Genomic DNA, 16838 nt, shown 5'->3' with positions numbered 1-16838 from the left:
CGATTACATTTTGATTAAAAATAAGCTTACGTGTGGTCTTCGAATGGTAGACATTTGAACTTAAATTGAATTGATAAAAGTTATTAAACAAACATATCTTCCACCCTTCTTATACTGTCTATGCTTCCACCATGCACTTTTCCTCTTCCGCAGTCGGTGATGCAGGGAGTCTTGTGATTGGTTTTCAAGCCAGCCAATCAGAATTTAGCAGTCTCATCTCTGATTGGCTGGAATTATTGCATATTGTAACGCTGGGTTGGGTTGAGCAAGCGAGCCGTCTGCGCTTAGAGAGCGCTCACGGCTGGTATGAAAGGAGCAAGAAAGTGAAACTTTGCACACGCGAAAGAAAACGTCCGCGCACATCCAAATTCTTATTTTAAATGCAAAATTTATTTTCGTTCGCTTGCAATATTTTCTTATCTGCGAGACGAACATTTCTCCGCAAAACTCAGTTCACGCGCGTGCGAAATGCCCTTTTGCACGCTCAAAATGTGATCTTGCGCGCGCAGAATTGTGACCGAAATCTTACCCCATACAGGACCGTGTTTAAAATCCTGCCACGCCATTTACATAGTTTTATATAAAAGCACCTGCAAAGCATTCCGGGAAGGCGGCGCTTCATTTGAAAAAATGCTGCGCGTCAAAAAGCTGGCCGATGCTGGCTGAACGCGACGCGGCTATCCAATCGAAGCAAGCACATGGAGATGGGGGGAAGTCTCTCGCGGGTCCTTTGTTTTAGACTGGCCGCTGGCTCAAAACCACGCCCATAGCGGTAAACTAGAGGAACGCCCATCAACGTACACATGTGGGGAGGCTTCGCGACACCACGCGAAATTCGTGTCGGACAAGTGGATCAGTACCGTGAGCCGTTGCTGGGCGCCGCGGACAGACGCCGAATGGCGCCGCCGGTGTGTGCACTCATAGAGAATAATGTGTTCGAATTTTAAAAACGTGGCGCTGTGCGACGTGGCGCTGTGCGACGTGGCGCTGCGCTTCTCGTCCGGTGTGCGACCCCCTTTAAAGCTCTTTTAGGGAAGGCAGAGGGCAGCCAATGATTTTTTGTGCAGAGTTGATTACTCTCTGGAGAGCTTTCTTATCTGCAGCTGAGCTGCTTGCATACCACGTAGAGATGCCGTAGGTTATCACACTCTCGATGGAACATCGATAGAAGGAGATTAGCAGCTGCTGTTGTAGGTGGTTCTTTTTGAGAATCCTCAAGAAATACAGTCGCTGCTGTGCTTTTTTGATTGCTGCTGAGGTGTTTGTGCTCCCCTTTAAGTTCCAGGGGAGATCCTCGGCAATGATCGAGCCCAAGAATCTAAAGGCTGGAACCCTCTTCACGCAGACCCCGCTGTTGTGCTTTGGTTTTGGAAGCATTCAGGGCCAATTATTTACCCGACACCATTCTATCAATCTCTGTAGGCTGCTTCATCTCCTCCTGAGATGAGTCCATCATATCATCCGCAAATTTTATGTTGGTAGAATGTGTTGTGGTGCAGTCATGAGTGTAAATGACGTAAGTGGACTAAGGACGCAGCCTTGTGGGGCACCTGTGCTGAGAATTAAGGTGGAGGAGGAATAGGGACCTAACCTAACCGCCTGGGGGCGGTTGGTCAGGAAGTCCTTAATCCAGTGACAGATAGATGAGGAGAGACCTAAGCCCAGTAGTTCGACTACCAGCCTGTCAGGAATGACTGTGTTTAAAGCTGAATTATAGTAAATAAAATCATCCTCACATAGCTGCCTTGGCGTTCTGGGTGGAGCAATGCTGTGTGCAGGGCAGTAGCGATGGCATCTTCTGTGGATCTATTGGTTCTGAATGCAAACTGATGTGGATCGAAGGTGTTTGGAAGACTGGCTTTGATGTGCTGTTGAACTAGCCTCTCAAAGCACTTCATATTAACTGGGGTAAGTCACAAAACGGTGTGTTTTTGCTAACCCTCAAAAAGTGACAACTTTAACATGCTATATACAAATATCTGTGGGGTATTTTGAGCTAAAACTTCACACAAACACTCTGGGAACATCAGAGATTTATTTTACATCTTGTAAAAAGGGCATTATACCACCCCTTTAAGTTCTTCTGCCAACGATGCATTAGCATCAGGGGTTTTGTGAGCAATGCTTTTGAAGTTTGTGAGGTTTTGAATCCCCTGCCAGAGTCATTGTGGGTCGTTGTTGGTGAAGTGGTCCTCAATCTCTCTTTTATACTTCGTTTCCGCACCCTTGATGGCTCTCTTAAGGTTATCTCTGGACCTGAAGGCAGCATTACGGTCTTTTAAACGGGTCCTGACCTCTCTAGTCATCCAGGGCTTCTGGTTGGAGTAAATCCGGATGCGTTTTCCACAAAAAGCGAAACTGAGTGTGTGTGTGTGTGTGTTACCATTTTCACACACATGTAAACGTACTGGGATTTAGAACAGCAAATGACTTGGGTGTGAATGTTGTATGACAAAGTACACCCATCCCATCAGATGTTTTACATACAGCAGGACATATCTTGAGTGCAGTAGATAAAGTTACATTTATATGATCTAGGCCCTCTTATTAGATAGTGACAAAGTTCTGAATGATGCCAGTTTAGTTGTGCTATCGAGAAGATCTCTTTTTTGCTGTTTTTTTCTATTTTGAAGTGAATAAGGGCAAAAATCTAGGACCTAATAGAGGAATGATAAAACTTCAAATATGAATTCCTTTCTTCTTGTTGACTAGCATCTCAGTATTGGGGTATATATTTACACTTTGGTAATGTGTAGCTGATTTTTCATCTTTGTTGTTTGGAACTTATATTAATAAACTACAGCTCGTAACTCGTAAGTAGTGAAACCGTTTATGATTTGAGGAGTAGTTTTCATTTGGGATTGGTTATGTGAATTACTAAAAACAGAATTTAAAAGCACAAAATTCTTCACACTGTAAAATTAAATATATATATATATATATATATATATATATATATATATATATATATATATAAAGATTCATGAAATACACTTCACATAAACAACGGTAAAAATCTATATTGAGTGTCAGAGTGAGGTGGTAAAATTAATGCTGTGTGACATGTTTTCATTTTACATGTCTGTCAGACACTTTCTTGTCTAGCGTGCTTGATCAGAACATGTTGCAAAATAAAAGTAAACTGTACTAAATCAACTGAAGAGTTTCCTGGAAAAGTACAGTTGCTGTTTTGTGTGTGTGTCATTTGAGACACACCCTGTACAAGACAAGTCAAGTAAAGTCAGCTTTATTCAGAGCTGTCAAAAGTATTTACATTCATTACTCGGGTAGAAATATATGGTGCTTTTCCACTGCACAGTACCAGCTCAACTCGCCTCGACTCGCCTTTGTGTGGTTTTCCTTTGTGTAAAAGTTGTACCGATACCTGCTTCCAGGTACTTTTTTTCACAGAGAGGTTCTGAGCGGGCTGAGGCGAGTTGAGGCGATACTAAAACGTGACACACGGCAGACTGCTGATTGGTCAGAGAGAATCGTCACTATTCACTGCATCACTGATCCACGGAGTATCCTGAATAACCCCGACATTTTTAAATAGTTTGGCCAGAGATTGCGTGATATACCCATTACTAATATTATGTAAAACAGCATACACTCGATTTCCTCCATTGTCCTGGGTGTGTGTGGGTAGCGGGTGTGTGTCGCGTCGCTATGACGACCAGGTACTATTGTGGAGGTACTATCTGCAATGGAAAACGGAGCGAAAAGCGAGCCGAGCCGAGGCGAGTCGAGTCGAGTCGAGCTGGTACTGGTACTGGTAATGGAAAAGCGCCAATAGATACTAGGGTTTAAAAAGACTTCTGTAGAAGTTGAAGTATCAACTCAAGCCTTTTACTCCAGTGAAACCAGTGTAAAAGTACTGGTTTCAAAACTACTTAAAGTATAAAAGTGAAAGTAATGTAAGGAAAAAATGCCATTAAGGACAAAAGCTTAGGCCGCGCTACAGGGGCCTATATTATATGCTCCTAAAAAACATTTTTCTAAAGGCCATAATGACTATAATGTTATATTAAAATGTTAATGTTGAAAAATTTGGGATGCACTAGGCTCAGCCGCAAATATGCCCATAGAAAATGAATTTCAGTTTTATTTTAATTTTAGTACAATGCAAATACATTAAAAAAGAACCATATATGTGTACTACTGAGCATTAACATGCGTTTCATGGAGCGGAAGATAGGATGACTAGTTGCCTATTAGTATTTTATTATAATTTTAATGGTGCAAAAAGTCAAACTAAAGAGGCAAGTTATCTCGGAATGGTATTTTATACTTCTCATCAAGGGCGTAGGTTTGATTTTGAGATTGGTGGGGACTGGGGACATCCCCAGAAGCGGAGATATCAGGAAATTAATAGGATAATGTATTAAGGTTTATTGTCTATATTTGACCTTAACAATACATTAATTCATTAATTCTGTAATGTTACAGGTAACTAATAAGGAGGCAGTTTAACAGAGACTTAAAGTAACACTAAGTAGGTTTTCAACCTTCATAATATATTTCCAAGACCCTTGTGATGGTACATCGACTTAAAATAAGTTAAATGACACGTCTGCCATAGCCTGACGTGGTCTGTATCGCTTTTACTGGCACTATGTAACTTCGGGTTTCGGATCGGAACCCGTGCACAAAAAGAACTACAAAATTCGAGTGCTTTACGGCATACGTCACTTCCCCCACCACTTCCTCAAATTCGGACGCTTTTGTCAGGGCCGAAGCGGTAAAAACAATCATGCATCATACTCTACCTTGTCTGTGGCCATTGTTGATTCCAAAGCCGGTGCTGGAGATCAACAGCGAGCGTGCGTGTGCGTGTGCGACAGTAGGCTGCGGTAGGCTAAATTATTTACGACAGCGCTAATGGACAATTCCGCTTGCAACCAGTAGGGCGACCGCAGAGGAAAAGATACTTGGTGTTACTTTAACATTACTCCGTTCATATATGCAATGCAATAGTGCAATACTGTCTTGTTCCTTGCTTTTTGAAGAAGCCAAACCAACCTGATCTTACGGCAATTCGTACGAATTTTACGAGGTGGCTAATTCGTACCAATTCATACGACCTCACTCGTACGAATTTGTAAGTTTTTTGCTAAATCGTACATATTTTACAAGTTGCCAAAATCATATGAATTCATACGAATGACCTACCCCTGACCCCGCCCCTAAACATACCCATCACGTGGGTTTAGACAAATCGTTCAAATTCGTACGAATTAGCCACCTTTTAATCATTCGTACAAATTCGTACGAGTGAGGTCGTACAAATTCGTACGAATTAGCCACCTTTTAATCATTCGTACAAATTCGTACGAATTGGTCGTGAGATATCGTTGGCCAAACACATCTGCATCTTTCATTAAAGGGATATCTCACGTTTGCAATATATTCAAAACTCTGCCGCAAGACTACTAACTTACACTAAAAAAACTGCCCATATCACTCCACTTCTGTTTAAACTGCACTGGCTACCCGTGTTATCCCGTACCTCTTTGCATTTTTACATTTTAAAAAAACATTAATTAGTCTGATTATAAGCTGTTAAAAAAAATATATATTTTGACCCAATAATGTAGTCACACACACACACACACACACACACACACACACACACACACACACACACACGGGTTTTCTCAGGGTTATAATATGGGTGTCATGTGGGCATGGGCTCAGAGTGGGCACTTTGATCGGGTTATTATGGGCCCCAGTTTGGTTTAGGTTGTGGGCTCAAGTTAGGCTGCCCATATTGTTTATTAAGTTAATAAGTTAATTTAATTTGATATAATAATACAAAATGCACAGAATATTTGTCAAATAATATTTTTTCGTGTAAATTTCATGGCTTTATAAAACACTTTTTTAAATGTACATGAGCAAAAAATTTGCTTAACTATATTTTAATAATATATCTAAAAGAGTAAAAGCACTTGCATCATGCTTTGTATTAAATCATAAAAAGAAACATTCATTTTCCTGAATAAAATACATTTCATAGGACTCTATTATTCTTACAGTTTTTTTTTGGATTGCTTAAGCACGATTTTTAAAACAGGGCCTGTGTTTTCAAAACACTACACACAATTAGCAGAACCACACACCCAATTAGCAAAACACTACAGATCCTTTGCATAATTAAACACTCTTGTTAAAACTATACACTTCTGTTTAAAAACCACACTTTGTTACCATATGAAACACACACGTTTCACATTGCTATACTCTGTTTGCACGAGTTACACTCTGCGGTGATAAACCTAAAACACTTTTAGCACTTCTACTTCCCTATGATTAGAGTAGGCTACCATCAACAAATATAATGTAAATTCACCAAACATTACACAAGACCAATGTTGCAGACTGAAGAAACTCATTTATTTCTCAACACGCCCAAAATGTTGACATGGAGATTCATAATACTGTAACAAAATGTAACTTTACGTATTGTACAGTAAGTTTACTGTAAAAAAAAAACAATGTTGTCATTAACTACATCGGTTGTCACCGAACTACAATATTCTTTCTTCAGTCGAAAAGAAATTTAGGTTTTTGAGGAAAACATTCCAGGGTTTTTCTACACAGAATGGACTTCAATGGCAACCAAATATCCCAATGTTCAAAAGAAGTTTCATATGTCCGTCTCAATGCAGCTTCAAAGTCTCGACACGATCCCAGTAAATAAGGGAAATTTAAGGGTCTTGTGATTGGTCAGTTTATTTTATTTTTAAATTTACATTTATACACTTTTTAACCACAATTATTTGTCTTGTGCTGGTCTGCGACGCGCCACACATTACGTAATCACATTGGAAAGGTCACGAAAAAAATTAATAATAATAATTAAAATAAATTAAAACAAAGATGTCGATTTTGAAGTTTTGAAGAAAAGTTTTTCGCCCTTCCGGAGTACACAGACAAATAACTTAGATAGATGACGTGATCGTGACCTTTCCAATGTGATAACCTAATGCGTGGCGCTTCGCAGACCAGCACAAGATGAACAATTGTGGTTAAAAAGTATATAAATTTTTATTTATTTTCGAAAATGACGATCGTTTCGCTAGATAAGACCTTTATTTCTCAACTGGGATCGTGTAGAGACTTTGAATCTGCATTGAGACGGACATTTTAACCTTCTTTTGAACATTGGGATAGATGGTTGCCATTGAAGTCCATTCTGTGTAGAAAAAACCTGGAATGTTTTCCTCAACAAGTTTAATTTCTTTTCGACTGAAGAAAGAAAGACATGGATATCTTGGATGACATCGGGCCATGAGATGTAGTTTCCGAGTAAATTATCAGCAAAAATGTTTTTGAAAATGAACTAATCCTTTAAGTAAAATTTCATTGTAGTAGTACTTTTACTTGGGTAAAATATTGTATTACTTTTTCCACCTCTGTACATCAATTAGCTTGTGAGATTTTCCAGAAAAAGCTGGGACAACAGCCTCGCATATATCCAGAACTTTCTGTCTGATATTTTCACCTGGATGTTCAGGTAGACCATGGAGTCTCAGATTCCACCTCCTGTTGTATCTGGAAAGATCCTGTACTGTTCTCTAATGTATCTTCTTTATTTTTTTTCTGGCAATTGTCACCCGCTTATCAACTCGCTTCACTTTTCCCATTACATGTTAATTTCTTCTGCAGAAATGCGACTGATATCTTCACCTCTCCAATGCCCTTGTCAAGGATGTCAGCTCTTTCATTGATGAACTTGAGAGATGTTATTATCATCATGGCTAAAGGGGATTGCAAATCCTCATTATCATCAATCCTGCCTTTTTTGTGCGTTGGTTCCTTTATTGGAGTTTCAGGTAAAGGAACAATTGCACCAAAGTTCACAGTAACACAGGCATCGAGGTTTAAAGCTGAATCCATAAACTTAGTTTTGCGTTTCTTATCTTTTGTCATATACAAAAACCCTCCCGGAGGTTCGAACACGATGAATTTGACGACTGGCGGAAAATGAAAAGTGTTAACTAATGAAAGTTGACCCAAAACGAATAGACAATGAACTTTCCAAAAACAGAAAATAAAAAATAAGTTTTTTTTACCTTAACCGAACAGCTTCGGAGTCATTGGAATGGTTATATTACTTTTTTTCGGGTTGAATGGTGGTCGTCTCGCACCCCCCTATCGCCTGTGAGCGGAGAAAACACACTTGCAACTTTGAGCCGGCGGGCCGCCGGACGCGGCATCAGGAAGTATTGCGTGATATCCGGTCTCGCAATGTAAAGAATTGCTTTACGGCAAATCTGATATAATTCTATCATTATTGCGCTCCCTCACGGTGTTCGAACCTGAATGAAGAACCCGTCTGCTGTGATGTCCTTGATCTATAGCATCTGGCCAACAAGTTTTTCGACAGTGTTGTCAAATATCTATCCCGAAGCTGTAGGGGGAGCTCTATAGAGAAACCTGCGAGCAAAAAGCAAGAATACAGCGAAGAAATTCTCGAACCTGCATAGCCCTGCTTTAAGCGATATGCACTTAGAAGTTAAAAGCCAAATGTTCACGGACTGATTCATTCACGCTGTTAACTTCATGCCGGCATTTTCCGCCCCCCCCCCCCCCCCCTCGATAATTGGCTATTATCTCTGTACGATCGGTTTGATTGAGACCATGTGTCAGAGAACGTGATCGCATTTTATCTGTGTTATTTCGCTCAGTCCTTATGTTAAGTGATTATACTTGTCTGTGAAATATTGAGTCATTGCATGCATAATATCACTAATAGTAATATTTAGTGAGTAAACTATCAGCTAAATTTGATGACTCTAGATGTTACAATGTAATGAATGGATAACATGACTATAGTACTATAATGCTTGTGTTCTGTGCATATAACTATAAAGCATTGTTATCTTGAATATGTAATAATTTAAATATTGTTATTTCTATTTCATTCAGAACCACTACTGTTTAAATGTGGCTGCAAAATACCACCCATTAAAGAGATATACGTCTCTGACCGGACGTCTTGTGACTGGTCACTTTCCAGAACATAACGTAGTCTTCATTACAGCTACAGTATAGATCACTGCAAAACCTCATCTAACTACTCTGACAGGTTTATGTGTATCTGTGTATTAAATCTGATAATTCAATTGAGAAAAGATATGATCTGCTTCACTTTATCATTCATGATCTGTTATTGTGTTTCCTCGCAGATTTATTTATTTTGTCTTCACCTCAAACAGGTGAGTGTTTTTCAAATGTGTGTGATTACACCCATAAAAACAATATTGAGCAAATACCTCTAAAACATAAGCAGTTATTAGCCTACTTCTAGAAATTAATGGGATACTTGTTTTAATAACAATTCCAGTCTCGCGCAAGAACTCACGCACGCTTTATCTTGCATTAGGCGTGTTTGAGATGCGCCTTGCCTCGCCTGAAATGTAGTCGAGAGTAGGCGGCTCCAGTGAGGGGAGGAGTGAAAAAAGTGCAGGCAAGACGGACAGATCTCTCTTCTCGCAGTGGATCTGACACCAACGAGATCAAAGACGGAAATCGCGGGATTCACGCTCGTGCGCGGTGTTGCTAATAAACTGGATGTAATTTAAGTTCTCTTGCTTTTATAAGAAAATAAATATAATGAATAAGACACTCAAAGTTCTTGTTATTTAATTACATACCAAAGACGTGTTTATCAATAATTTTTACTTTAATTCGCCTTTGGCTAAGCCACACCCTAGAATGTATTGACCAATCACAGCGCAGCAAGAACGAGCTCCCACAGCGGTCCGACACTTTTTCACAGCGCTCCATTGACTTTAACACAGGCGTCTCATATTTTTGTTCTCGGCAGGCTATTACCGTCGTAGTTTTATCAAAAATATGGTTGAACGTTGTGCCTGGGGCATTTGTAACACAGATACGCGTTTCCCAGAGAGGTTGGAGGCGGGTGTCCGTTTTTTCCCTTCCCAAAACCGAAATCAAATCCTGACAAGTGTCGTCTTTGGATTAAACTGTGTGGACGTCCTCAGTCAGCGAAACCCCTCAAGATCAACAAGCTCACTTTTGTGCTCTAAGATACATTTAGCTTTTAACCTTACTGTGAAGTTATACTAGTTACAGTTTTAGGTTATGATTTCGGTTCTCTACCCTAATTGTTGATACGCTAGCACACGCAGCTAATAAATACATCTTTATACTCGCGTAGTCCGTTTGCTTTGTAATAATGATTATAGAAGTAAATAGAGACCCAGCTTTGTATGAATAGTGTTGCTCTTGATATTGTTAGTCCCAGCCTCCGTCTCGATTAGGATATGCGGTGGTTCATTTTTTGACTGTGACCGTTATGCTTTTGCCTCTATTCGGATGCCTTGTTATTGCTTGCGTTTCACCGGTATGTCTTGAATATAGCCTTCAAACGCATATTGCAGCCCCTTTAGCCTACTTCTATCGGACACTTTATTTGCTGCTTTATAAAAGTTTGATAAAATGTCAGCAGGATGAGCCGTCACAGCATAAGCCATGTTGATACCAAACCAGAAATCAGAGTTTTAAATTATAATTTTTTAAAAGACCAGTGAATGCTGCCCCAGATAGGTTTTTTTTCCGCATTCCCGGTAAACTGATAAATGGCGCCATCTGATGAGTCTTAAAAGGGGTACATAATGTCCCTTTTTACAAGATGTAAATGCGGATGTGTCGGATTCTGCAGTCGAGCGCAGTTGCTCTCCACCAACTGTGCTGATCAAAAGCATGATGGGAAAACAACTTGCTGACGACACCGCTTAATGCTCATTGGTTTACACAACCGTGATGTATTGTTCTCTTTTGAACTGTTTGAATTTAAAACTCTGATTTCGTGTTTTTATGTGTATAAATTATGTTTGTATTCCCAGACTCTCTGACAGTGCGATCTCTATATGGGTTATTTGATGGTTGTCATATTTATTAAAAAATATTTATAAACACCTCTTTGGTATGTAATTAAACAAGAACTTTGAGTGTCTTGTTCATTATATTTATTTTCTTATAAAAGCAACAGTACTTAAATTACATCATTATATTAGCAACACCGCGCACGAGCGTGAATCCCGCGATATCTGTCTTTTATCTCGTTTGTGTCAGATCCACTGCGAGAAGAGAGAACTGTCCGTCTTGCCTGCACTTTTTCACTCCTCCCCTCACTGGAGCCGCCTACTCTCGACTACATTTCAGGCGAGGCAAGGCGCATCTCAAAAGCTTGCCTACTCTTTTGCTACAAACTCAAAAGTATGTACTTTTTCTTCACAAAAAGAGTACGTACTTTTAGGGCGTAGGATAAGTAAATTGGGACGCAGCATGTGGCTGCCGAGGAAGTCGATTCGCGTGTGCATGTGTAAATATTAGAGCTGGATCGTCTATGATAATTATTATTATTTTTTTAATGATGACATTATCGAGTATGTCTCTCACTTTGCAAAAAACTAACAAAAACACTATTAGAATGCAGTAATGCCCCTAAAATTCCAGATATAGGGGCAATGCCCGTGCATGAGCTTTTGTCTTATAATACGAGTGATGCTTTTTCAAACATATGTTGTTCATTTTATACGGATTCGTACACAAGAAGTTAATATTGTGAATTACAATTTGTCATTAATGTAAGTTTGTTTTCTCTATTTCGCCAATGGAAATAGTTACAAACTAAGCTAAAGCAAAATGGTTTTACGTCTCCGAGCAACACTTTTCCTGAATGAATCAGCCGTTTTAACAAATCGTTTGAATGATTAAGCCTGTGACTTGCCGCCAATTTGAGTTTCATATTTAAAGGATAATGTCATTTAAAAATCATTTCATATGTCCAATAATACAAAACATTACTCTCATATCATTATAACTGCAGTGTAATGCATTGTGTAAATTCCATTTTCTTGCCAATGGAAACTTTAGATTTTAAGCCGGCATGAACCGGAAGTTACAAACAACTTTTCTCCAGTGTTGTGACGTATTTCCAAGTGAAAGGGAATATTGAACAGATGGCAGGGTTTCACTGCAGCGCTCCTCCTCTCCATCTCTCGCCCATAGCAGAGTAACGGTTTGAGGGGAGTTGCCACGCCCTCGTGCCATAGCACATGACCGGAAGAGAAGAGAAGTCGTTTTCGAGGGGGAAGGGAAACGTATTTCATTAAAGATTATAAGTGTACATGAATTTAAAAAAAATTATGAAGTGCACAGATAAATAATTTATACTAAACACTACAACATTAGATATAAAAAAACGAATTGTAAAATTTGATTTCATGCCGACTTTAAAGTTGGCAGAGGCTATTCTAGATGTGTTAGAAGGTAGTGCAAATATCACATTGTAGATCTATTAAGTACCTGTTATACACTTTATTTACATTTCTTTATTTTTATTTGAAATTAAATGCCGAACTGATAAGACATGGATATTAGCTATAGGGAGAAGAAATGGATCCGGAAAAGGGAGACTCACTCAGACTCATTCGTTCGCATCAAAAGCTAAATCTGCTGTTCTTACTCTACATGTCACCAGATCGGGTTCTTTTAACATTTTGTCTGACCAAACCAGATGGTAGGAAGATTTTAATATGAAAAGGGTTTTTTTCTCTATAATAATCGCATTAAATTGGCCGGTTAAATAGACAGCTGTCTGCTGTAGCCTAGCTATGTTTTTATTTATTTATTTATTTATTTATTTATTTATTTATTTATTTATTTATTTATTTATTTATTTATTTATTTATTTATTTATTTATTTATTTATTTATTTATTTATTTATTTATTTTATACAGGCTTCCTTACAACCAGCCCAGTGTAGTGGGGTAAGAATTCTTTTTTTTTTAACCTTTTTTTTTTCTTTTATACTACTATGCATTTGGATTTGGATTTGATGCATATGTATGTGTATTTCCTCATTTAAAACAGCCCAGATGGTAAAGGTATTCCATTGGCACCATGGTTGGCCCCAGTTGTATGGGAAGGAACTTTTGATCCCACATTGATTGATTCAATCTACAAACAACAAAACATCACCATAGCAACTACAGTCTTCGCTCTTGGAAAGTGAGTTCATATCTCTCCCATCTCTGATCTTCATTGACTTTAAATTTAAACAATATTAAATCATCAGCATTGCTGAAAGGGCATTCTGATTTGTTACATTAAGTACCACATTTTTTTCTATTATTAGGCTGAAATCCAATTTTTTTCAAATGGGTCAAAGTGCAACAAATGGGCTAATTAAGAGTACAGGCTATGACTTAATGACAAATACTAGACTAAGATACTCTTCTCAGCTCCTCAAATTCATAAAACATTAGCCTTTATGTATATTGCAAACAAGCAGAGACGGTCCAAACTGCATGAGGCACTTCATTCACAAGGCGGAGTTATGTGGTTTTGATGACAGTTTGAGGATCCAATAGCCTGGTTGACACCAGACCCTTCTCAGTTGTAACTGAGAGTGGGTCTGGGGAAGGTTCATTCACAGCCCATTTCCAAAGGGGCGTCACCAACGGACGTCGCTCAAATGCCTCTGGGAGCAATTGGATAGACCTAAAACCAATCAGAGCGGTCGTCATTGTGTAAAGCCCGCATCAACGTTTGTGATTGGAGCCTCGATTGGGAAAAATTGGAAATGTGCTTGAATGGGCTCTTGGCCAGACTGACTTGCAGAGCAAATCTAAATTTGCCGGATGTTCGTCTGGGTTTTCCCCAAAAAATCTACAGACAGATGTAAAAGGTGACCAATTATACGCTGAAACATCATGGAAATAAGAGTTTCTACCCGAGAGCGACGAAAAATCTGTTTATCTTGTACAGTAACAATCAAACCCTTGACCCTCGACCCCTCAACACACACAGCCAATATATTGTTAATGAGTACCTTAGAGTAGTATTGCATCCTTCATATCTAAGAAGAGTTTTATCAGATTTATAAGGGCCCTTTCACACACCTTGTTTGGTCCGGATTTTCTGACTTTTCATTTTGATGAGTATTCTCCCTTTTCCACGAGAATACTGAAGCCAAAAATTATCCAAGCCGGCGCCCTTCCTTCCTGAGCTTCATGAAGAGGTCGCTAGAGCTTGGAGCTCCCCGTTTTCGACCAGGACACGGCCCTCTGTTTCTCTGGCATTCTCCGCGGTCGACGACGCCAAGAACAGAGGCTACCTCTCCCTCCGGCCGGTCGAAGAGCCTATAGCAGCCCACTTATGCCCGCCCTCCGCTGGACGGCGTGCTAAGATGGCGCTGCCCTCAAAGGCTTGCCGCATGACGTCATCCATGCTCCATCGTGCTTTCGCCGCTAATGGACAGGCTGCGTCAGCGCTGCACACGATGGCCACGCTACAGATCTACCAGGCCGATCTCCTCCGCAAACTGGACGAGAAGGGACCTGACGCGATCTGTGTGGCGGACTTGAGCGCTACGGACCTCGCTCTCCGCGCTTCAAAGTCTGCAGCACAGGCCATCGGACGGAGCATGGCGGCGCTCACCGTGTCTGAGAGACATCTCTGACTCACTCTCTCTGACATGCCGGATGCGGAGCGCACCACGTTCCTCGACGCGCCGCTTTCCCCTGCTGGCCTCTTCGGAACCTCGGTCAAAGACTTCACCGACAGGTACGCTGAGGTGCAGAAAGCGACTCAGGCTATGAAGCACTTCCTCCCAAAGCGCTCCAACTCTGCAGCAGGCCGTGCGAAACCGTCTGCTCAGAGCTCACAGCCTAAGCCTCCGCCCAACGCCTCTTCTCAATGCCGCCAGACACAGAGCTCGAGACCGCGCTCTCAATCTTCCAGCCGCCGCCCCGCGATGCGCGGCCCGCGGCCGAAGATCGCGTTGAAGCCAGAGGCCCCGAAATCATCCTAGCACTCCTAGGAAAACGACGGTGTTCAAGTCCCGCTGCGGCCGGACCTTCACCGAAGTTTGCCGCTCGTCCAGTCCCAAGAGAAGCGACTGGTCCAGTGTATATAGCTATATCTCATTGCCCGCTTGCCTGCACACAAAAGCCGTTTTCACGGCTACCCAGATAAATCCTTTAAAGAGCGTATTTTCTTGTGTCCCGGCTACGGCCGATGGTGTTTCATGTGTAGTAAGACTGCCCACTATAATCTGCCCATCCCTACACACAAACACAGCCCCACACACTGGGCTCGCGCACATAAAATCGACTCAGGTCGATTGCGCATTAAATGTAGCAAACGTGCCAACGACCCAGTGCCCACTTATGCTACCTCCTGCACGCCTCACGGTTTCTGTAAAAACGAAACCAGCTTGCATGCGCTCTGCCCAGGCGAGCGATGCTATAAAGGTGGTAAATGTGCCTGCTTCCCCGCGCCCGCGCCCGCGCCCACACCCACACACAAGCATTACAGTTCCAATGGAACTTGTCCAGCCCTCCCCCTCCCGGTTTACCACCGTAGAGGGGTCGAGCGCGGACATTCTACCCGCTATCATCAGCGCGGCCCCTGCCTCAGATGTTATGAGCATGACGCTTACGTCACAGCTCACCAAAGCCGCTGTGTCGCGAACCGATCAGAGCGCGCTTCACACTCAGCCCCTAGCAACCCGTGCAGTCGCGTGGGCGAAGCTTCCCCGGGTCTCAAAATGCTAAACATCATAAAAGAAGGGTATTCGCTGCAGTTTCGCCGACGCCCTCGCCGCCACGCGGCGCGTGTCGAGACCACGGTAGATTCGAATGTAGCACATCTACTTCGAGCCGAAATTCAGAAACCGTTGAGCAAAGGGGCAATATAACCCTTATCTCAAGCTCAAAGCGAAGGGGGGCTTTACAGCAGATACTTCCTGGTACCCAAGAAAGACGGGGGTTTCAGACCCATACTAGATCTGCGGCAACTGAACAAAGCGCTTATGAAGCATCAGTTCAGGATGCTCACGACCAGAAAATCCTTGCGCATGTTCGCCAAGGGGACTGGTTTGTGTCGATAGATCTAAAGGACGCGTATTTTCAAATACAGATTGCGTCGCGTCACAGGCGATTTTTGAGATTCGCCTTCGAGGGTCAGGCATATCAGTACACAGTCCTGCCGTTCGGCTTGTCCCTGGCACCCCGTACATTTACGAAGTGCATGGACGCAGCGCTCACACTTCTCAAACTCAAGGGGCGTTCGAGTGTTGAACTATTTGGACGACTGGCTCATCCTAGCCCAATCTCACTCAGAGATCGTGGAGCACAGAGCCATGTTACTGAACCACCTCGACAATCTCGGTGTAACAGTAAACTGGGTAAAGAGTTCGCTATTCCCCAGTCAGACTATTTTGTTTCTGGGAATAGAACTGAACTCGCTGTCGATGACAGCACGGCTGTCACCCCAGCGCACACTGGATATTCAGCGCACAGTCAGCTCTTTCCGCTGCGGCGCTGTAGTCCCTCTCAAGAGATTTCAAAGGATGCTAGGTCTGATGGCCTGCTGCGCATGCGCCCGCTGCAGTTCTGGCTCAAAGAGAGAGTGCCTCACAGTGCGTGGGCAACCGGTCGTTTTCGCTTCAAGGTCGATCAAGCATGCACCACAGCTTTGAGCCCCTGGGGGTCAGAAGACTGGTACCATTCAGGTGTAAGCATGGGGACTTCCTCGAGACTGAGGGTGGTGTCTACGGACGCATCCAATGCAGGATGGGGAGCGCTGCTCGAGGGCAGACCGCTTTTTGGCCTGTGGTCAGAGCGGGAGAAGCTCCTCCATATAAACTGCCTCGAGATGTTAGCAGTGAGCAAAGCGCTCACGCGCTTTCGTCCCCTGGTAACGGGGTGCCACGTACTGGTACGTTCAGACAACGTATCAGTGGTATCCTACATAAATCGCCAGGGCGGCCTCAGGTCCCTGACCCTGTACAGGC

At 42.0% G+C, this 16838-nt stretch overlaps 1 protein-coding gene across 2 annotated transcripts in view; it reads left to right on the top strand.

Annotated features, from left to right (window-relative positions):
- LOC306990995 (globoside alpha-1,3-N-acetylgalactosaminyltransferase 1-like) overlaps nt 1-16838 on the top strand; it is a 33371-nt gene that overhangs the window by 8831 nt on the left and 7702 nt on the right. Inside the window, exons 2-4 of one of the 2 annotated variants that reach the window (XM_079598392.1) lie at nt 9195-9224; nt 12778-12807; nt 12911-13048. In XM_079598392.1, the coding sequence (XP_079454518.1) occupies nt 9195-9224; nt 12778-12807; nt 12911-13048 (198 nt within the window). The remainder of the gene's footprint in view (nt 1-9194; nt 9225-12777; nt 12808-12910; nt 13049-16838) is intronic. The other variant, XM_079598393.1, reaches the window with a different exon arrangement.

This window comes from Phoxinus phoxinus, assembly GCF_949152265.1.
Source record: "Phoxinus phoxinus genome assembly, chromosome: 2".
NCBI classification, from domain to species: Eukaryota; Metazoa; Chordata; class Actinopteri; order Cypriniformes; family Leuciscidae; genus Phoxinus; species Phoxinus phoxinus.
This window is presented reverse-complemented; position numbering and strand designations above follow the sequence as displayed.